General features: G+C 36.9%; 1 protein-coding gene and 1 pseudogene across 1 annotated transcript in view; one reads left to right on the top strand and one right to left on the bottom strand.

The window, feature by feature from the left end:
* Nucleotides 1–13,591, top strand: part of DNAH12 (dynein axonemal heavy chain 12) — a 209,709-nt gene that overhangs the window by 25,598 nt on the left and 170,520 nt on the right. The window contains exons 8-12 of the mRNA XM_059387847.1: nt 1,956–2,144; nt 2,833–2,989; nt 3,613–3,704; nt 5,806–5,984; nt 7,343–7,478. Of these exons, the coding sequence (XP_059243830.1) occupies nt 1,956–2,144; nt 2,833–2,989; nt 3,613–3,704; nt 5,806–5,984; nt 7,343–7,478 (753 nt within the window). The remainder of the gene's footprint in view (nt 1–1,955; nt 2,145–2,832; nt 2,990–3,612; nt 3,705–5,805; nt 5,985–7,342; nt 7,479–13,591) is intronic.
* LOC132009817 (large ribosomal subunit protein uL5-like) lies at nt 11,609–12,184 on the bottom strand (annotated as a pseudogene).

Here is a 13,591-nt window from a genome sequence, read left to right as displayed (position 1 = left end):
TTTAGTTTATTATTTTAAATAAGATTCTATTTAGACATAATGCTAGGTAATTATTTTGAAATAAAGTAAGAAAAATTTTTTACCATGATTTTAATTTAAATTAGTTTAGCATAAAAATACTTCATTTTTGAAGCAATATCTGAAGCAATCTAAAATGAAAAGAAAATCTAGAAGTATGTGTCAATATTATAAATGATTACTGGGCTCATGCTGAAAGTCTATGAACTATTATCCACAGCTTTATTGGAGAATATTAACAAAGAACTACCCTAATACATTTTTGAACATATGAAATCACAAGTTGGTTGATTCTCATTTTTTCCTTAGTAAAATCTTGACTTGAAATGGAATTGATCATCTTTAAAGAAAATATTAATTTATATTAATTTTATATTTATGGGCTTCTTAAATTTTTACCATTGTGGGAATACAGTTTAAAAAAATAATTTTGTGAGATTAAGAGTCACTTATGGTTTGTCTCCCCACAAAACAAACTGAGGGTTGCTGGGGGGAGGGGGTTTGGGAGAAGGGGGTGGGATTATGGACGTTGGGGAGGGTATGTGCTTTGGTGAGTGCTGTGAAGTGTGTAAACCTGGTGATTCACAGACCTGTACCCCTGGGGATAAAAAATATATGTTTATAAAAAATAAAAAATTAAAAAATAATAATTTTGAATAAAAACTTTCCTTTTTAGGGGCACCTGGGTGGCGTAGTGGGTTAAAGCCTCTGCCTTCGACTCAGGTCATGATCTCAGGGTCCTGAGATCAAGTCCCGCATTGGGCTTTCTGCTCATCAGGGAGCCTGCTTCCCCGCCTCTCTTTCAGCCTGCCTCTCTGCCTACTTGTGATCTCTCTCACTGTCAAATAAATAAATAAAATCTTTAAAAAAAAACCTTTCCCTTTTAGAAAATATCTCCAAAGATTCCATAAATTTTTCAATATACCCTTAAAAGGACATATTTAATATCTAGTATATAACCCTGTAATTAATATACAATATTTCCTTTTTACCTTTATCCTCTTCAGAGAACTATAATTATTTGATAAGAAGTAGAGATGAAGAACATTTTGAAGATGGTTTTAAACCTGTATTTATTTGCTTGGCTAAATTTCCAATAGCTGGTTTCTACATAAGAATACATTATTTGGGGGCATCTGGGTGGATTAGTCAGTTGAGCATTCTATGCTGGGTTTCAACTCAAGTCATGATCTCAGGGTTGTGAGATGGAGCTCTGGTCCAACTCTGCATTCAGTGGGGAGTCTGCTTGAGATTCTCTCTACCTTTGCCCCTCCCAACCATCTCTCTAAAATAAAATCTTAAAAAAAAAAAAAGAATACATTATTTATCCTTTGGTAACTTACTGTGCACATTTTGAAGTTCCAGTAGCTTCACCCTCACCTAGTGATGTGCTGGAAATCTGGTGTTGAGGCTGGGAAGAAAAGTCCTAATTTGTAGTGTTTGCCAATTTCCTGGTGTAAATATTCCCACCATGGTGATTTTTAGTCATCCAAGGTTTAGTAACTGGCTCATAGAAGTTTTGGATATTTAATAGTTGACACTAGGAGATAACTAGCATACCACTGTCCCTCACCTCATGTGCATGTCCCTTCATAACATCCTCACCCTCAGGTGTCCAGCCTCTCCTCCCATTAGTCTTCACCATGCTGTTTAGTTTTCTGAAATGTTTTCTGTGTCAGGGAAAGAATGACTAAAGAATGTGGGAAATTCTAGTTGCCATATTAAGATCGTTGCTATTCAAAAAAAAATTAAAGTTTGTATATATTATTCTATTTATTATTTTAGACAACTTATTAGGAACATATTGTTCTGAATGAAGAAAATTTTGAGGACTTAATGGACTGATAGAATAGCTTAATTGTAGAGAATAGCTCACTGATTTTGAACTAAAGGTTGGATTTGTACATTCTAAAGTAATGATTTATGATATCATGCAGCTAAAGGATTTCTTAAAGAGAACTGTAGAAGGATTTGTGAAACTCTTTGACCAAGAAGATCAACGTGGGCTGCCAATATTTAAGATGGAACTAACATTTGATGATGATAAAATGGAATTTTATCCTACCTTTCAAGATTTGGAAGATGTTGTTTTGGGTTTGGTAGAGCGGATAACTGAAGCTCTACAGGTATTCTGCCATCCTTATGCACTTGGTTTCTTTATATGGGTCTCTTTCAAAATTTTAAATGATGTTGAAACCATAAAGTGAACATGTGCATAAAATATTACAACTGTTTTATTTCCATCCTTTAAGTAATTTTAAATTAGAAAGTGCTTTCTCTTTGGTAAAGTTCCCTGACTAAAAATGTTGTTTTCCTTCTTAGAACTTTTATTTTTTTATTATTATTTTTAGAACTTTTATTACCATTAGGAATTGATATTTATGTGCCCATTCCATCTTCCCTACATAGTTGTGAGCTTCTTAAGGACTAGATCCTTCTCATGTTTGTTTTCTCTACTTTCTAGTAGAATCACTTAGACATTATAGTAATTCAATAAGTACTTGTTGAATGATGGGAAACTAACTCAAGTTTTTATATTATTTTATTTTATTACTTTTAAGATTTTATTTTTAAGTAATCTCTACACCCAACATGGGGCTCAAACTCCCCACCCCTGAGATCAAGAGTTGCACGCTCAATCGACTGAGCCAGGTGCCTCAAACTATACAATTTTAAATCATGATTTTGCATTAGGTTATCTTTTTTTGGACCACTGAAATCTGAACAGAATGTTTAAAAATATTGTATAAGATCGATGTCTAGACAAATTGAATAGATATTTATTTCATAAACTGTCATTTTAATTTTTGTTAGAATGTCCAAACAGTTCCTTCTTGGCTATCAGGAACTTCACCAACTGTAAATCTTGATACACAACTTCCTGAACATGTGTTAGAATGGGCTCTTACTACACTGAAGTTGGCAATACATCATAACTTAGAAGGCGCAAGAAAACATTATGAGACATACGGTATATATCATATATGTAATATTACACCTCTTATAAAAGAATACCACTTTTATTTTTGGTGGAAATTAGCTATTTGGTTGTCTGGGGATGTCATGAAAAAAGTAAGAAGAGCCAGAAGTCAGCATTGGCATGGCTTTTGGCAGAATCAAACTTGAATTCTGTTGTTTAATCCAAAGGGTGAATGTTAACAAGATCAGAGTAATAAAGCAAAAAAGCAGATAGAAGAGATGCTGGAATAAGGAGAAAGCTAAATCAAGGTTTAAATTAAGATAATTTTGAAGAATAGTTTTGAAGAGACTGCAGCTCGTTCTACAGTCTCTTTAAGTGTGTATGGGTCAAGATAGTTATTTGACATTTTCTTAATCAAAATCTTCTATTAATTGGCTTATCTGAACCTCTAAGTTATTGTAAGATCAATGCATACACTATTATCTTTATTTTAAAATGCCATATTTAACCTGGTTTTCCAGTTAAGTTTATTTTATTCTCTCCCTATTAATACATTTCATTCTCCATTAATAATATTGGATTAAATAGTCTGCTTCTTTCCATAATCATATCAAAAAGCACTTTATTTTGAATGGGTCTTATTATTGAATTTAAATTAGGTTATTAATTTTCAGTTGAAAAATACAATTGGCTTCTTGATGGAACTGCAGATAAGATGATAGAGACTTTTCAGGCGGAAGATCATACTTTTGATGAATACACAGAAGTAAGTGGTAATTCTATTTTTCATTAATGCCTTTGACTTTCTTTTTTAATTTTTATTTATTTATTTTTATACTTTCTTTTTTTTAATTAGGTTTTTTTTTCCTGGAAAGTAAATGCTCCAATTAAAGTTATTGGAATTTCTTACTCAGAATATGATTTTATTAAGCTTATATGCTCACCAAATAATTTCTTTTTTTTGTTTGCATTTTTTAAAACATTTCTTTTCAGCATAACAGAATTTATTGTTTTTGCACCACACCCAGTGCTCCATGCAATACGTGCCCTCCTTAATACCCACCACCTGGCTCCCCCAAACTCCTGCTCCCTGCCCCTTCAAAACTCTCAGATTGTTTTTCAGAGTCCATAGTCTCTCATGGTTCACCTCCCCTTCCAATTTCCCCCAACTCCCTTCTCCTCTCTATCTCCCCATGTCCTCCATGCTATTTGTTATGCTCCACAAATAAGTGAAACCATATGATAATTGACTCTCTCTGCTTGACTTATTTCACTCAGCATAATCTCTTCCAGTCCCGTCCATGTTGCTACAAAAGTTGGGTATTCATCCTTTCTGATGGAGGCATAATACTCCATAGCATATATGGACCACATCTTCCTTATCCCTTTGTCCGTTGAAGGGCATCTTGGTTCTTTCCACAGTTTGGCGACTATGGCCATTGCTGCTATAAACATTGGGGTACAGATGGCCTTTCTTTTCACTACATCTGTATCTTCTTGATTGGATTATTTGTTCTTTGGGTGTTGTGTTTGATAAGTTCTTTATACATCTTGAGGAGTCTCAACACTGTTCTCCAAAGAGGCTGTACCAACTTGCATTCCCACCAACAGTGTAAGAGGGTTCCCCTTTCTCCACATTCTCTCCAATCCAACACATGTTGTTTCCTGTCTTGCTAATTTTGGCCATTCTAACTGGTGTAAGGTGGTATCTCAATGTGGTTTTAATTTGAATCTCCCTGATGGCTAGTGATGATGAACATTTTTCATGTGTCTGATAGCCACACCAAATAATTTCTTTAGTGATTTATTTATTCATTTATTGCTTCAGCAATTATATTCAGACACCTAGCAAGATTTTGGTGGCATAAAGATAAATAATACATACACATTGTCTTCAGGAGCTTTAATTTGTCCTAGAAGCCAGACATAGGAGTAACAAAGATGATATGTGGAGATAAGTACTTGAATGGAAATGTGAACAAAGTGTCGTGGAAGCAAAGACGAGGGAATGATTGTTTTGGAAGATTGGTGAAGGTTTCTTTCTTTCTTTCTTTCTTTTTTTTTAAAGATTTTCTGTTTATTTATTTTGACGGAAGAGAGACCACAAGTAGGTAGAGAGGCAGGCAGAGAGAGAAAGGGGGAAGCAGGCTCCCCACCGAGCAGAGAGCCCGATTTGGGGCTCGATCCCAGGACTCTGGGATCATGACCTAAGCTGAAGGCAGGGGCTTTAACCCGCTGAGCCACCCAGGCAACCTGGATTGGTAAAGGTTTCTTGAAGAAGTGAAAAGTGAGCTGGGTTTTGAAGTAAATGTTTTTTTTTTTTAAAGATTTTATTTATTTATTTGACAGACAGAGATCACAAGTAGGCAGAGAGGCAGGCAGAGAGTGAGAGAGAGGAGGAAGCAGGCTCCCCGCGGAGCAGAGAGCCCGACGCGGGGCTCGATCCCAGGACCCTGGGATCATGACCTGAGCCGAAGGCAGAGGCTTTTTGCGGGGCTCGATCCCAGGACCCTGGGATCATGACCTGAGCCGAAGGCAGAGGCTTTAACCCACTGAGCCACCCAGGCGCCCCTTGAAGTAAATGTTTATAGGTGGAGAAGAGAGGGACTGCAACATGAACAAAGACCAAAAGGGTTTAGGGGTGTTCAGAGACTATCAAATGAACCAAAAACAGCTGTAGAACAGGTAACACAGAAATGCAACACATGACAGATTTAGAATATGAAGTTGGAAATGTAAGTTGGAGCCATGTGGGACAATTTTAGGGGATATTTGCTCAAGAGTTTGTACTTTGCTTTGAAGGTTTTTAGCTGTGCAAGTAATATACTTGGATCTGAATTTTAAATGTTTTTTTTTTTAATTTTAAGTTTATAGAAAGATTTTTCAGTCTTGCCTCAGAAATAATGCTTTTGCCTCAGTGGGTTCATTTCCCTATGGTGCGTTTGGATTGTGAAGATTTGAAGATAGGCCTAACAAACAAAGCGAAAACCTTTGCAAACATATTATTAAATGACATAGCTTCAAAACATAGAAAAGAAAATGAAAGGTAAGTAGAAGTAATTGGTAAACTCAGAATTATAGGGCTAAAAGAAATATTTTACTAATATAACTCTTGTTTAAACTATAAGAGGCATCTGGCTGGCTCAGTTGGAAGAGCATGCAACTCTTCATCTTGGGGTTGTGAGTTTGATCCCCACATTGGGTGTACTTAAAATGAATGAATGGATGAATAAATAAATAAACTAACTTAAAAAAATTTTTTAAAAAGATGAAAATATAAGTACTTACAACTTTCTCTTCATAGCAGCTTCCTTTTTAAAAAAATTTTTATTTAGTTTTGCAAGAGAGAGAATGAGAGAGAGAGCATGAGTGGTGGGGAGGGGCAGAGGGAGAAGCAGACTCCCCACCAAGCTGGGAGCCTAATATGGGACTTGATCCAGGACCCTGGGATCATGACCTGAGCTGAAGGCAGACGTTTAACCGACTGAGCCACCCAGATGCCCCTCATAGCTGCCTCCTAAGAAGTTTCCTTTGTAGTTTCAATAGTCTGGTTTTTGCTTGATACTATGTGAGAGTTGTTTTGAGGCAACCCGGAATTATTAAAAAAAAAAAAAGAAATTGAAATAAACCAGTGTTTGGATACAGGTTGCATGAAAATGGAGGACCTATAGACTTCCAATGATATTGGGAAGATCAGGGATTGTTCCTGACCCCAGTATTTACTTGTGTCACTGAGCTTATTTTTGTCACCTATAAAATAGAGACAGCAGTGCCTACCAGATTCACAAACCCGTGGCCTGCTGTCTGAATAGGTCTTGCAAATAGTTTTATTTGTCTCATGCTGTGTTTCATTTTGTTCAGACACACTTTCAGTTGGCTATCAACCTTTCAAAATTAGAAGATTTTACACACACACACACACACACACACACTCCAGATCTTTTACTTTTCACTTTTCTTGAAAGTGTGGGAAGACCATGCCATGTTGAGCCTTCAGTGGTAAATGGAGCTGAGAAGCAGTTTTTGTTTTACGCAGGGAATGTGTCCTTTGGTTGGTTCATCCACTGCACAAGCAACTCATCATCCACCTCATTTAACTTATTTGTTGCCTGTCTGGTTCCCAAAGAATCTTAGTTTGTAACTTCTGTAAAGAACATGGTACTCAATCAATATTAGCTAGTATGTTTATTTTCCCAGAAGCAATGTGAGGAAATCCTGTGCTTTGGAATCAGAAAGGCATTCCTAAGTATGCTCTGTCTCATACTGCTTACTTAACTGGGTATTCAAGAGAGTTAAAGAGATCAGCAGAAAAAAATTTAATATAATATAACTTCCACATGAAAAGTATTGAGTATAATATAGTATTAATTACCATAACCATAGTAAAGCAGAGTATTATGTCAGTATTTGCAGTGAATTTGAAGCAATTAAAGAGCATGCATTAAAAGTCCCTGAGACAACAGAAGAGATGATGGATCTGATATCTTATGTAGAAAAAGCCCGGACTACAGGGATTCAAGAGTTGGTTTTACGGATCAAGGTAAGAATCTTTTGATTTACATATTTTAAATTTACATATTTTAAATTAGTTTCTTTTTATTTCAAAATATGATAAACATATTGAAATTGTGTAAAACATAAAAACACATAAGTTTTAAAGTGCCCACTTATATTGCCATAACTGAAGGTAAGAAATAGGCTATTGCCTGTACCCCTGAATCCCTCTGTATGTGACCTTCTGATCATAACTGTTTCTCTCTCTCTCCCCTAGAGGTCTCCCCTTGGTTTCTACAGTAATCACACATTTTTATTCCTTAGTCTCACCAACTATGTGTTCATCCTCAAACAAGATGGTCTTAAAAATTTTTTCCTTCTTCTGTGATTTCTGCCTTTATTGGTATGCTTATGCCTTCCCCAGCACAAGATTATATATCCATTCACTTATGTTGTACTATAATTCTTTGTTTAAAATATGAAACATAACACACCTACCCCAAATTGCATAAAACATAAACTGTGTAATTTAAAATGTTATAAACACTGCATAATTATCACCCAGGGAAGAAATAGAATCTTGCCAACACATTAGAAGCTCATCACAGTCTCCTCTTTTTCCTAGATGTGAACACTATCCTGACTTTTATAGTAATCGCTTCCTTGCATTTCTGTAGAGTTTTACCATTTAAATATGCATTCCTAATCAATATAACTAATTTTTATCTCATTTAGATCGTTATATAAATAGTCATACTGTTTCTATTCTTTTGAATCTTGTCAACAGTATGTTAGTAATGCCCTTGTTTCTTAACTTAATTTTCATTGCTTTCTTACATTCACTATTATATAACCATGTAATGATTTGTTATTTTAGTTTTATTGTTCTGGATATTTGCTATTAATAGCAATGCTGCTGGGAACATTTCTGTACCTGTATCCTGGTATATATATATTCATGCATTTCTCCCAGGCATTATAACATGTATTTACTTTCCCATTTACTTGCTAAGGCAAAACTCTTTTCTTTTTTTTTTCCTGTTTCTAGTTTCTTTTTTTTTTTTTTAAGATTTTATTTATTTATTTGACAGAGAGAGATCACAAGTAGATGGAGAGGCAGGCAGAGAGAGAGAGAGAGAGAGAGAGAGAGAAGCAGGCTCCCTGCTGAGCAGAGAGCCTGATGTGGGACTCGATCCCAGGACCCTGAGACCATGACCTGAGCCGAAGGCAGCGGCTTTAACCCACTGAGCCACCCAGGTGCCCGGCAAAACTCTTTTCTAAAGTAGTTCCAATTTTATACTCCTATCAGCAGTGCCTAAGAGTCTTATTATTTTACACCCTTACTTATGCTTCCTGTTATGAGATATTTTAAATTTGCTAGGCTGTTCTCTTAACTATAGAGAACAAACTGATGGTTACCAAGGGGGGAGGTGAGTGGGGAGGGGTGAGTGAAATAGGTAATGGGGATTAAGGAGTGCACTTGTTGTGATGAGCACAGGGTGATGTATGGAATTACTGAATTAGTATATTATACACCTGAAACTATATTATATTGTATACTAACTAATTGGAATTTAAAAAAGAAAAAAAAATTCTGTTCTGTTGGGTGGAAATCATTGTATTTTTAATTTGCATTTTCTTTTTTTTTTTTTTAAGATTTTATTTAATTTGACAGCAATAGAGAGAGCACAAGCAGTGGGAGCAGCAGTGGGAGAGGGAGAAGCAGGTTCCCCGCTGAACAGGGAGTTGAACGTGGGGCTTGATCCCAGGACCCTGGTATCATGACCCAAGCTGAAGGCAGATGCCTACCTGACTGAATCACCCAGGCACCCTAATTTGCATTTTCTTGAAACAAAAGAATTTGAACACTTTTCTTATACTTTTTAAAAATATTTTTTATATGGTGAAGGTAACATATGACAATAGTCTACAGTCTTTGGTTTAAAATCTTATTTGTCTGGGGGCGCCTGGGTGGCTCAGTGGGTTAAGCCTCTGCCTTCGGCTCAGATCATGATCCCAGAATCCTGGGATCAAGCCCTGCATCGGACTCTGCTCAGTGGAGAGTTCGGATTCTCTGCTCAGAGAAAACCCTGCCTCTCTGCTTACTTGTAATCTGTCTGTCAAATAAATAAATAAAATCTTTAGAAAAAAAGAATTTAAAAAAAATCTTATTTGTCTGATATAAGGATTGCTATCTCAGCTTTCTTTTGATATCCATTAGCATGATCAATGGTTTTCCACTCCCTCACTTTCAATCTGGAGGTGTCTTTGGGTCTGAAATGAGTCTCTTGCAGACAGCAGATCAGTCTTGCTTTTTTATCCAGTCTGATACCCTGTCTTTTGGCTGGGGCATTTAGTCTATTTACATTCAGAGTAACTATTGAAAGGTATGAATTTAGTGCCACTGTGTTACCCATAAAGTCTCTGTTTCTGTATACTGTTTCTGTTCCTTTCTGGTCTATTTTACTTTTGGCTCTCTTTTCACTTAAAAGATCCCCTTTAATATTTCTTGCAGGTCTGGTTTAGTGATCACAAATTCTTTTAGTTTCTGTTTGTCCTGGAATATTTTTAATCTCCTATTTTAAATGACATCTAGCTTGATAAAGTATTCTTGGTCACATATTTTTCTCATTTAGGACCCTGAATATATCATTCCAGTCCTTTCTGGCCTGCTCTGTCGATAGGTTTGCTTCCATTCTAATGTTTGTACTCTTGTAGGTTATGGGCTTCCTGTCCTGAGCTCCTTTCAGGATTTTATCTTTGTCTCTGAGATTTGCAAGTTTCACTATTAAGGTGTTGGCCTATTTTTATTGATTTTGAGGGGTGTTCTCTGTGCCTCCTGGACTTGAATGCCTCCTGGACTGTTTCCTTCCATAGATTAGGGACGTTCTCAACTAAAATTTGCTCCAATATACCTTTTGTCCCCCTTCTCTTTCTTCTTCTTCTGGAATCCCAATTATTCTAATATTGTTTTGCTTTATGGTATCACTTATCTCTTGAATTCTCTCCTCATGATCCAGTAGTTGTTTATTTCTCTTTTTCTCAGCTTCTTTATTCTCCATCATTTGGTCTTCTATATCACTAATTTCACTAATTCTCTCTTCTGTCTCATGTATCCTAGCAGTTAAAGCCTCCATTTTTTATTATATTTCATTAGTAGCCTTTTTTATTTCACTTTGATTAGATTTTAGTTCTTTAATTTCTTCAGAACGGGATTCTCTACTGTCTTCTATGTTGTTTTCTTTTTTTTTCCAAGCCCAGCTAGTACTTTATAATTGTTACTCTGAATTCTGGTTCTGACATCTTACTTGTATCCATACTGAGTAGGTTCCTGGCAGTTAGTACTGCCTCTTGTTCTCTTTTTTTGAGGTGAATTTTTCAATCTTGTCATTTTCTTAGTTATTGACCTCCTCCTCATTTCTAAAACTTTTCATATGCTTATTGACTATTCAGAGTTCCTCTTTTGTGAAATGTCTTTACATGGTTTTACCTATTTTTCTTTGGGGTTTTGTGTTTTTTCTTTTTTTAAAGGTTTTATTTATTTATTTGAGAGAGAGACAGACAAGCACGGGGAGAGGCAGAGGGAGAAGCAGATTCCTCACTGAGCAGGGATCCCAGCACAGGGCTCAATTATAGGACCCTGGGATTATGACCAGAGCTGAAGGTAATCACTAACTGAACAACCCAGGTGCCCTCTTTTTCTATTGATTTGTAAGAGGCTTTGTTTGTTTGTTTTTGTTTTGTTTGTTTAATTATGATCAAGTATACACAAAATTTTTTAAGTGTGCTGCTCAGTGTAGTAGTTTTGAAGATGTTATTAGTAAGCATCATTTTTTTTTACTTTGATTTATTTTAACTTTTTTTTTTTTAAGATTTTATTTATTTATTTGTCAGAGAGCGAGCAAGCGCGAGCGAGCACAGGCAGACAGAGTGGAAGGCAGAGTCAGAGGGAGAAGCAGGCTCCCTGCGGAGCAAGGAGCCCGATGCGGGACTCGATCCCAGGACGCTGGGATCATGACCTGAGCCGAAGGCAGCTGCTTAACCAACTGAGCCACCCAGGCATCCCTTATTTTAACTTTTTAGTGGTGTTTTTTGATGAAGAGAAATCCTTTATTTTAATGCAGTTAAATGGAATAATGTTCCCCCCCTCTTTTTTATTTTTTATTTTTCTCACTCAAAAGTTTTTATTGGCCTTTTGGATTGAAATGGGAATTTATTTGCCAGGAAGGATGATCCCATCATACTTCTGCTTGAACCAGCACATGGCCTCCTCTTTCCTAATTCTGTGTTTGGCCCCAGTGCAGCCTGTCCTGTGCTTCTTATCTGCAATACCGAAACCTGGTCTACCTAGTACCACATAGAAGACCACGCCATAGATACCAATGCTTGAGTCATATTTGATCCCCAGATTGATGTGCTCCTGGACACAAAGCCAAGGTTTCCAATATCAGAGAAGTTATTTTTTTCTTGACTCATACTCTCACACCTTTAGACATTTCTCCAGGATTTCTTCTGCCTTTGCCCCACGGACTGTGCAGTGGATGGCAAGGCAGTCTTTTCATTTCTCCTGACACGGAAAGATCTAATAATGTATCTAGCTTTGGAGAACACATGGGTCTGGCCTGTGAGATGCTCCAGCATCTTGGCTGCCCAGGTCAGTCTGTCTCTACTCTCCCCAACATAGATGTTGAAGCAAAGTTTGCAGATGCAAAATTCCCACATGGGGTTCTCCTTTTCACCTTGATCCACCATGGTGGAGAAATGGAGGAGTTTCCCCCCTTCTTTTTAGAGAAAGAGAGAGAGAGAGGGAGAGAAAGAGGGAGAGAGATGGGGGAGAGGGACTGAGGGAGAGGGAGAGAATCTTAAGCAGGCTCTATGCCCAGCGTGGAGCCCAATGCAGGGCTCGATCTCACAACCCCGAGATCATGACCTGAGCCAAAATCAAAAGTCAGACACTTAACTGGCAGAGCCACCCAATGTTTCCTTTTATTCCTAGTGCTTTCTGTGTCTTGTTTAAGAAATCTTTCCCTTCCAAGGGTCATGATGATTTTTTCTTGTATTCTTTTTTAGACCTGTCTAATTTTGCCTTTCAGGTTTAGGTTTTCAGTCTTCCTAGAATCTTATTTTTGTGAATGACATGAGGTCCATCCTAATTATTTTTCCACATAGATGAGCAATTATATGTTTATCAAAGAGACCTTCCCTTCCCTGCTGCTCTGCAGTGCCACCTCTATCATGTATTAAGTGTCCATATTTATGCAGATCTAATTTAAGACACTCTTTTCTGTTCCATTGGCCTTTCTATCTGTCCTGGAATCAATACCACGCTGACTTAATTACAACAGCTTAATTGTAATAGCAATAATACATCTTTTTCCCCCTTTAAGCCACTAGTTTTTAATTTTTATTTTTTTATTTGAGTGTAGTTGACACATAATGTTACTTTAGTTTTAGATATACAACATGGTGATCCAACATCTCTATACATTATGCTATACCCACCACAGTGTAGCTACCATCTGTCACCATATAACACTCCTGCAATATCATTGACTGTATTCCCTGTGCTGTACCCATTACTCCCATGACTTATTCATTCTATAACTAGAAGCCTGTATCTCCCAATCCCTTACACCCATTTGGCCCTTCCCCTCACCCCTTTCCCTCTGGCAACCATCAGTTTGTTCTTGATTTATAGGCCTGATTCTGGCAATACTAAGTCTTGATACCTGGTAAAGCATGTCCTCCCATTCTTCCTCACCAAGTTTCTTGCTTGTTCTTGACTCTTAGCATTTTCATATCAATTTTAGAATTAGCTTATCGAATTTCATAAAATAGTGTTTTGGGATTTGGGTTGAGATTGCCTCAAACTGATAATAAATTTTGGGGCACCTGAGTGGCTCAGTAGGTTAAGCCACTGCCTTAGGCTCAGGTCCTGGGATCTCAAGGTCCTGGGATCGAGTCCCGCATCGGGCTCTCTGCTCATCGGGGAGCCTGCTTCCTCCTCTCTCTCTGCCTACCTCTCTGCCTACTTGTGATCTCTCTCTGTCAAATAAATAAAATCTTTAAAAAAACATAATAAATTTTGAGAATTAGGATCTTTCTAATATAAATTTTAGAATCTGTTTTCTCATTCCACAAAAATCTGTTAAGATTTTT

The sequence above is a fragment of the Mustela nigripes genome, chromosome 2, assembly GCF_022355385.1.
Source record: "Mustela nigripes isolate SB6536 chromosome 2, MUSNIG.SB6536, whole genome shotgun sequence".
Lineage (NCBI taxonomy): Eukaryota > Metazoa > Chordata > Mammalia > Carnivora > Mustelidae > Mustela > Mustela nigripes.
The sequence above is the reverse complement of the archived record's forward strand: the minus strand, read 5'-3'. Positions and strand labels throughout refer to the sequence as shown.